General features: G+C 39.4%; 1 protein-coding gene across 17 annotated transcripts; it reads left to right on the forward strand.

Moving 5' to 3' along the window:
* LOC141027996 (uncharacterized) lies at positions 1 to 5,224 on the forward strand. Of its 17 annotated transcripts, none has more exons than XM_073505742.1 (8): positions 1 to 439; positions 649 to 746; positions 885 to 1,141; positions 1,780 to 1,817; positions 1,911 to 1,938; positions 3,256 to 3,369; positions 3,471 to 3,631; positions 4,671 to 5,224. In XM_073505742.1, the coding sequence occupies exons 3-7, from the start codon at positions 1,015 to 1,017 to the stop codon at positions 3,542 to 3,544; spliced, it is 381 nt and encodes a 126-aa protein (XP_073361843.1). In that variant the 5' UTR covers positions 1 to 439; positions 649 to 746; positions 885 to 1,014; the 3' UTR covers positions 3,545 to 3,631; positions 4,671 to 5,224. The 17 variants fall into 17 exon arrangements, 14 of the variants coding, with proteins under 14 accessions (XP_073361843.1, XP_073361844.1, XP_073361845.1 ...); XM_073505743.1 differs by having other exon boundaries at positions 649 to 735; XM_073505747.1 differs by lacking the exon at positions 1 to 439 and adding an exon at positions 2,052 to 2,213 and having other exon boundaries at positions 446 to 746.
* Positions 5,225 to 9,573: the final 4,349 nt, after the last annotated feature.

Genomic DNA, 9,573 nt, shown 5'->3' on the forward strand with positions numbered 1-9,573 from the left:
TTAGGATTAAAGTCCGCACAATAACTAGGAACACTGAACAAGCAAGGCTATTCAGATGAAGTCTGCACTTAATACTATAGGTTTCTTTTTGGGCTCTTGTACAGCTTCGCTAGCATCATGAATTAATTGTGGGATATGATGCACAGTAGTAGCTTCTTCTGTTTATTTTAGAAATCTTAGTTTATAGGTTTCCTTTTCGTCTCTTGTACTAATGTTCAGGGTAATGGAAATCTTGTATGATAATCTGCACATAGTTGATACTAACAACAGAATGATGACATGTTTGTTTTTGGGCATAAAGTTATGTGTTGATCCTCTTGCATTTGGATTCCGGTCTTACCCTGACTATGCGGATATGCTATTCTAGGTTGGTTTTACGTTTCTTATTGGAAGAGTGAGATGCCCAGGACAGAATCCAGTTTGTATCAACGCCTCATTGGTAAGCACGCTCAGGTTTAATGTTACTGCAATTTCCTCCCTAATTTCAGCCCTAGGAACTATACCAGATCATCATAAGGGTTTGTGAACTCGCACCTGGTCTTGATGCTATTTTTGCTGCATGGTAGTCATTATTTTCTTATGTCTTGCCTGATGACCTCTTAAGTTCCTATTTTATTTTATTTCTCTTAAGAGTGGTGTCTCTTGCAGAATAGAATCATGTAGATTCTGCTTCATACAAGCTTCATAAAGAAATAGTTTTAAGGGAGGACTTCAAAGAGTATTTTGCCAAATTTGGTAACGTGCGGGTAAATTGATTTTTGGTTGTCCTTTTTCTTTACAATTGGTTCTCATACTATTACTTGCAATGTTTGTTTACATACTATCCACCACAGTCTTCGCCCCATCTTAGCTTCTCCTCATCTCCACTCTCTCTCGTCGGCTAGGGATGGAGGGCAGTCAGCATCCACCTCGAGGCGGAGGGGTGGGCAGAAGGACGGTCGGTGTTCAACTCTCTACGGTTCAAAACCAAGTCCATCCAAGCCTCAAAGTATAAAGAAGGCGCCTAGACACTCGATGGGTGGTGTAAACCGTAGGGTGTCCATTGGTGGAGCCACGATGCAAGCATCCAAAACAGACATATTGTATACGAAGAATGTTCATGCTGCCAAGAGAAGTGAAGACATTGCCCATCTGTCCCCTGGTAAGCATCTATCAAGTTTGAGAGCTATTTGTTGTGCTACATATATATCTTTGCTACAAGTCTCGAGATTTACGTGGGCGGAGTATCAGAAAATTAGGGAACCAGTTTCTGACATGAACTCTCTGTAAAACACTGTATATTCAATATTCAGACATAGAAGCCTTGTTGTGGTAGAGATCACATCAATTAGAGATAAGGGAACTTCTTAATCATGCTTTAATTTCTTAAACAAACAAGTTTTCTTTTCTAATTTATATCCAACCATATTTAGTGGGTTTTAACTATAGTTAATTTCTGACAACCAGGCTGGTGTTACACTTTTGTTCATAATAGAAAAGGTTGTTGCTACATTTGCATCCAATCCAACAATGAATTAAAAAGCGTGCATGTTATTTGGTTATTGGCCTTTGTAATTAAAAGAATCATGTTTATGCATTTAAGAAAAGGATATGTGCATGGTACTGAACAATGAGAAAAACACTGTCGACCATATCTCAAATCAAGTTATTTGGTGTATTTCAGGGTGGGCGTGTAACTAGAGAACAAAACACTATGGCGGCAAATGAGACTATCGAACCGAACTGATTGTACTGAAAACTAGGACCTAAACTTGTGTTTCTGGCCAACCTTTTCTTCAGGGAATGCCAAGATATTCGCCAAACAAAGCCATAGGATGGTATGTTCAAACATACACCTTTTACTCATCATGACATGATATTTTATTCTGCTGTGTCCTTACTCCTTTTCTATCTCCTGACAATACTTTCAGGTGCTATACACAGAGGACAACCTATCAGGTGAGAATCGATTCGTGGCTCTTTCTCTTTTTTGAACCTTATGTGGTTCTTGGGGACTCGCACTCTGTTTTGTTTCTTTTTTTACCTCCTATTTATGGGCTCCCTTCTGTTAGGGAGTCCACTAATGACCAGATGGGTATCTTGTCGCTCATCTACAGCAAGTCGGGCTCCAGTGTGTTTGGGTCAGCGTCCACGGAGGAGCAGATAACTGACGACATTTACGTTGCCGGGCTCACTATCCTCATCACACGTGACCACAACCCACCCAACCGACTGTAATTCTTTGTTCTTACATTTCATTGCAAACCTCATGGTTGACTGCACATCTTGGTTGTGTCATGTGATGGGAACATATTTTGGGTATTTGTTTTGTCATATGATGATGATTTCTTTCCAACAAGTAGTCACACTAATTAAATTCACAAATTTGTTGGACAAGTCAACTTTGTAGATTCATAGTGTATGATTAAAGTTGGCATTAGACAAACAAAGAATGTGATCTGCCTCTCTAAATTTCCTCTAATTCTAATGTGGCACCAAATCGAGACGGAGCTGATGTGCAATTAGCTTGTTTTTTTAAGTGTGCAGCGACTTCTAGCGCTTGATTAAAATGGTCATTTGCTATTCATCATTTATTTTCTATTTTTAATCTTATTATATCTAATCAGCCCACTATTTCTTTTTTCAAGATTCTATAGTTAACCCAAACTTGTTTGGGACTAAAGGCTTTGTTGTTGTTGTCTATAGTTAACACAAAATCCAATCTTAGAGTTAGCAATATAGTATACACTACCAGTCTGATACAAGCTTTATGGTAGCTTGTAAGAGCGGGGATATGTGAGCATATACCGAGCCATTCAATTATGTTATTGAAATCATTCCAAGAAAATATGCAGATTTTTAAAACATGTAAAAAGAGAAGAGAGTTGTTAATAATGATTTGTAGGAAATTGGATTGGGTAGTGCCGCTAGCTCGGATGGCGCCACTGAATTAATGACACTAATGCAGAGGATTGAAGTAAAATTGCAGAGATTAGAACTTGGTCTCGCCAAAGCCCCTTAAGTGATAAGGGAGACAACCAGCATAGACAACCGGCAACCACTAACCGACAACGATAATGTGCTTGTTGGATCGGTGTATTGGAATGGCTATGCATTTTAGTAGTATGCAAAATCCTTTTGCATCTATATACTTTACCATTAGGGCGCGAAACTACTAAAGAGTAGTATTGGAAAGATGCATCTGACTAGCTTATTATTGGAGAGAACACAACTACAACGTCACTGAATCTGATATATGTTTCCTCATTTTTGTAGGTTACAATGGTCATGGAGCTTCTTGGATTAAACTTGCAAAGAGTAGTACTGGAAAGCTTCATTTTCGTAAGATGCTCTGGTATTTCCGAGTAGAAGAAAGCAAAGCCAACAAGGGTCGTTAGAAATTATTAGTACTCTACAAAATTTGTAACACATCATATTAATTGGGAACTCAAATCTTGGTTGCAAAAATTAGATCTGTGCTATAAATGCAGGCAATACAAAAGGTAGGAAGACCATACGAAGACCAATACAAAAAGGAGGATGCATGAGCTTCAGATCTGATTGAATTTAGTCAGAAGATGGAGACTTGAAGGAGGAATTAGTGGAGAATGGGAAGGTGGATAGAACATGGGAACAAATCAAATATGTGTAGGTATGACATGGTGCTTTTTTTAACTCTTGCGTATGTCAATATTTTTCTACAGTTACATATATACAACTGAATCACAAAGGATTTTTTTTTTTGATTAGGTACACCATAGAATAGTCTCACATCTTGGTTTATTTATTACCCTGTTTAAATATCGACCAACATGCTTGTCAAATTTATAATTTGTTATTTGCTTGCCTCAAGGCAATATTCTCCCAAGATATATATATATATATATATATATATATATATATATATATATATATATATATATATATATATGTGTGTGTGTGTGTGTGTGTGTGTGTGTGTGTGTGTGTGTGTGTGTGTGTGTGTGTGTGTGTGTGTACACATATACATATACACACATATGTGCATGCGTGCGACAAAAACACTCCCATACCTAAGGTCTCAGTTAATGTTAATGTTCTGCTGTTGAATTCTTCTGTCACTTTTGATACAAAGCTATAGCTAGCTATACTTTCATTTGCCAAGAAGATAAAATTGGTTATATACAGTGATTTAGTTACTTTCAGATTTCGGTTTTTTTAGAAGTGCTCCACAAATATCAACGAAAGGAGCTTGTATTTGAGGTAATAGTCTAGGAAGTTTCCGTGTCAACGAAAAATAGTACTACACGTGTGAATAAAGGGCACCTATGACATACAAAGTACTGCAATAAAATTGGAGGGCTGGGGAAGTGTTGGACTGGAGCTTCGCCCCCATGCGGTATGCTCTATCCAAGTATGTGCTCCTGTTTGCCGCATCTACATATTGGATGAAACCTGCGTGCTAATTGCGAATTATGTGCAAGTCAGTATTGAACGCTCTGTATTTCCAGAGAAGTAAGTTTCAACAGTTTCCACGACATTTCATGTCTGTTCCATGCAGTAGTGTAGGTGGGAATTATATTGATGATTTCATTTTACCTTCATATCTGCTGAATTTTCTTACCAAACACAAAAGCTTTGTGAGGTGTTGATAGAAGTGAACATAATTCATGATACAATCCAAATACTCTGAAAATATTTTTATGGTTCAGTATTCCTATGAGGGGAGTGAGTGGAGACAGAAATGAGTGCACGTGGAGCAGCTGCTGCCTATGAGGCGAGTGAGTGGAGACGGCCAGATCTATGCGGCGGAGGGGCTATAGAAGCTTGAACGAAAGATTCGTCGCCAGCATCGGAGCAATTTATTGGGCAGATCGACACTAAATCTCCTGCATGGACGTGAAGGCATGTCTTTATTAAGTTCAATCTTTGAAAACTTGGCATGTGACGCTGTGTAAAAATAAAAGATGCTAGAAAATTGTCTCTGGCCAATTTCGTATGTAGCCGTGAGCATTGCTAATTTCTGTCAACATGAACGATATTTGGTCTGTTTATATAGCTACCATGTGCTGAACAAATTGTCTGATTAATGTAATACTCCTGAATAGATTGGTGTGCGTGCCATGTCATTTGGTCTGCGTTACACTAACAGAATCATTTTGTCAATGGCTGGTCCATTAATACTCTTTCAAAATTTTGTCTTGACTGCAACATTGTAGTTTTTTTTGGTATGTATAATAAGCATAGGTGTCAATTTTGGAGCAGATGATAGATTGTTGGTTGTAGTGATATGATATTTTCATGACTATTCATATCAATGATTATGCTTGCCCCATGAGAAACACACGAAGAACAAAAGATTGTGAGATAGGGAGGGGAAGGGAAAGATGACGAGGAGATGTATTTATCTACCGCATCACAAGCATGCAATATCATCGCATGTTGTCTATCACTCCCATATCACATGGCATTTCTCTTTGTATATACATTTTTAGTAGCATATATTTTGTTAGCCCGTGGCAACGCACGGGCATCCTACTAGTAATGCTAAAGTTACAGATCCCTTTTATGGATTCTAATTAGGCGGCGGCTTCTGGTTGCAAACTTTGGGGGGGGGGGGGGGGTGTTCAAAGAAGAAAGAGGAGGAGAGAATTTATTAAAAGTTTCCGTAAAACATCTGTAAATCATCCGTGGATGTAGGATTTTTATTTTCCAAAATATCAAAGAACCAGCCGCAAAAAATAAAACGTCAACAAGGCGGTGGATGGCACCTGCCTATAGTGTGGGTAGCATCGTTGCAAGGCTTACCGTCTTATTTAGTTACCGTCTCATGCTTAGGATCTGATTCGTGGCCATGCTCATGTGTTAAATGATAAATTTCTTTGAAGTGTTGTAGTGTTGGATGGGTCTAGTTAAATATTTGAAGAGATGATTGGATCCCCGGGAATTCTGGCTTAAAATATTAAGCTAAAACGGGTAGAACCAGGCTAAAGTGGGTATCTGATTTATTCATAAACGGGACGAGGAGATGAGATGTGAATTTAATCTCACATTTGCTTTATCCACATGATGCTGATAAGATTCTAAAGATGCGTATTCAATCCTCGGGGGATAGTGATTTTATTGCGTGGCAGTATGAGAAGACTGGTATATTCTCTATAAAAGTATGTATAATATGTCTATGAAGCTCAAGGAGAACAAGGAGGATTATGGGCAATTTAGCCATGGTGTGAAGGGGGAAAGAAAGCTCTGGAATGTCATTTGAAAGGCCAATGTCCCTCAAAAGATCAGAATTTTGCTTGGAGTGTTGCATTTAGTAGCCTCGCGGTTCATATTAATAGACATATTCACCACTAGGCTACCTCGGGGATGAGCTCTATCTGTGGGGTGGAAGATAAATGTACTTTTCATGCTCATTGACTTGTCCTAGGCGAGGGCTTTGCATATGTCGTTGAGGGAAGTGTGGAATATTCCGGGGGAAGATGTTTTTAAGTTTACCGGGCCGGATTGTTTGCTTATCTTGTTGGATTAGTTAAGTTCTTCGGTTCATGAGCAAGTCATTTTCTTTTTCTGGAGAGTTGGCTATTTAAGGAACGATATGATGTTTGGTAAGGGAGAGAAATCTATCTCCGCCTCTGCTAATTTTGTGGAAAATTAATGGTCGTTGTTTTGGTTTTGTTAATCGAATGTAGAGTTGGTTTCAAACATGAAAGGTAAGGGAGTAGGGAATGATTTAAGATTCATCATTACTCGTGTGAGTATCATTGAGGTGTGCAGCCTCCACCTTTGAATTATATTAGGATCAATGTTGACTCCAGTTTTGTGGATAACGTTGGCGCTACAAGCGTGGGAGTTGCCAGGAATTTTGCAGGCCATATCCTCATGACTTCGTGGGATTATAGTGGGTCGTGTGTACTAGTGCAGACGAAGCAGAGCTCCGGGTGTGCCTAGCCGGTCTTTATATCGATATAACTTTTCATAAACCTATTATTTTGGAGACTGGTTGCTCTTTTATGGTTTCTTTCCTTACAAATAAAAACCTTGACAGGTCACACCTTGTTGATCTCAAGAGCAAAGCTTTATCCATCTCTATACTTCTTCAGAATTTTAAGCTGAAGAAATTCAATCGAAGGGCCAATGAGGTCGCACACTGGATTCCGAAATTTAGCTTCGATAATAGGTTAGAGGGTATTCTTTGTACTAGTTTTCCGCCTTGAATGGCTAATGTTGTAAGAAACGATTATCACAACTTTTAAATTAATTAACATATGGGAGGTGTTTTCAAAGAAAAAAAATCTTCATAGCTTGTAGATTGTGCTTCTAGAGTCTGTAGTTGCTCGGTAGAATATAAACAGTATGTTGATGTTTTCTTGTTTCTCGATAAAGAATGAATTTATTAACTTAAAATGAAACATCGAGGGGATACAAACACGTACACATTAGGACTCTACATGATTAGGCTGTACACAACCAACACCAACACGCGCGCGCGCGCACACACACACACACACACACATACATACATACACACACAAAATCAGTACGTAAAATGCAAATTAATACAAGACCGAAGATATGCCTAAACAAAGGTGAAAAAAGAAACTATCAAAATATTGATCAACAAACAACAACAAGAACAATTTACCATGAGATGTGGTTTCTGGAATGATGGATTGTCAAAGAAAGACACAAATCCTAATGACAACCACAAAACGTGGTTGCGTTCTTTCCTCCTCCATACGAAAATACTCCTAGGATATTAGGTTTCGTCCTTCACCCTCGATGCCATCGCCAGTCCGCCTTGCCTCCGATGGCCTTCGGGCCATGAATGTGCAGAGGATCTCGCCCCCCTCCCATCCTGCCGGCAGGAGGTACCACGCTCTTATTCTTCTTAGGTTATGTGTCTCAGTTGGGGCTATGTGGCGGCGGCTATGTCCCTCAGTACGAATAATGTCTCCCATGTTTAATCTCGTCCTGGTGATTCGTCTACTCGTCGGAGTGCATGTGAAGGTGTGTCTCTGTCGGATCTTGTCGAATTCAGCATGTGATTTGTTTTGATCTAGTCTTCATTCGTGTGTTTACAGTTTTGATTCTTTTGATCTACGACTCTCTTTATCGACGATGGTTGTTGCTCCGTTGCGCTGGTCCTGCGGCACTTTAGCATAACGACTTCCCAACTGTCTACTATAATAAGGTTTGCCCAGCTACTGTGTGAGAGGGACGTTGACTGCGGCACGTTTTCGGCCCACTCAATTGTTTATAGTCATCACACTCACTAGGTGGTCCACGGACCAGATTGTAGTTTTGTTACCTATATGGTATTTTTTGCGGAAGTTAATTATGGTATTCTCTATCCTGTTATGATTTTTTTGAACTTATTTGCGCTGTTATGATTTCTTTTAAGCCGAAACCGTAGAACAATTGTTCTACGGTAATTTTCATTAAATAATAAAGACATAATATGTACAAAGAAAAAGAAAAATACAATGACCCTCTAAGAGGTACTTATCCAATTCCTAGTCTTGGGAACATGATAACATTAAAGATCAAAAATTACATCCTCTACAATCATCATAGATGTGTAGAAACCCAATCCTTGAATCTGTCCAAATTTTTTCCTTTGATCCTGTGTTGTAGAAGACCGAAATCTTCTCTGACCCAATATTTCCAGCAGTTAATACTCGGCACCTCCTTTCTGAAAATCTTTCCATTTCTCAGAGTCCAGATTCTCAAACATCCTTGGATAATAATGTCTAGAGCAAATTCTTTTGGGAGATAGGAGTGTAAAATCATAATGTCATCAAGGCTCGATATTCCTAATTTTTTGTTTGGAACAATGCATTTCCAGCATTCTTGTGCAAAGGTACAATCCCAGAAAAGGTGCCTCAAAGTTTCTTCAGAATTCTCCCTACATTGAATGCAATTGTAGTCATGCAGATGCATATTCTTTCTTTTCAACAAATTGCCGATGTTGATTCTATCATGAAGAAGCAGCCAGAAAAAGATTTTATGCCTTAATCTATTTGAAGTCTTCCAAATCCATTTAAACAGCATATTTTTTCAGTCTTTGGCCAGATAGCATTATACATTCTGATTGAGGAATATTGTTGGCCTTGCCTAGTTCCCTTCCATTTATCTCCGCTATGCTCTGCCCTGTTATGATTGATTATGAATAGATCATAACTTTTTCAGAAAATAAAACACGATAGGAATCAGGGGGACTGCAATTAAAGTTAGGTGGTAATCAGAACCGGTGCTTTGAGACCGAAATCGGCACATGCCGTGAACCTGGTCTAAGCTGATGGAGAGTACAACCCGGTCGTATAAGATTTTTCTCCGGATGATCGCCGCACGGAATCGGCAGCGGGAGGGAGACCCACTCCATCAATTTCCAACCTCTGCCTACTGCCGAGTTAACAACTGAACGTGCGGCATGAGTGGAGTTCCATCCACCATGTTGCAACTATCGTGCTGTCCCTCGACCAGCACGTGTTCTTCGTGCCAGGGACCGCCAGGAAGGAACATCCCACCCCCACGTTTGACAGCAACGACCCACAGGACATGCTGCGATTCCTATAAAGCAAGCCCATCAATTTCCTTCCTCCAACCAGCACA

The sequence above is a fragment of the Aegilops tauschii genome, chromosome 7 (genome assembly GCF_002575655.3).
Source record: "Aegilops tauschii subsp. strangulata cultivar AL8/78 chromosome 7, Aet v6.0, whole genome shotgun sequence".
Classification (NCBI taxonomy): Eukaryota; Viridiplantae; Streptophyta; class Magnoliopsida; order Poales; family Poaceae; genus Aegilops; species Aegilops tauschii.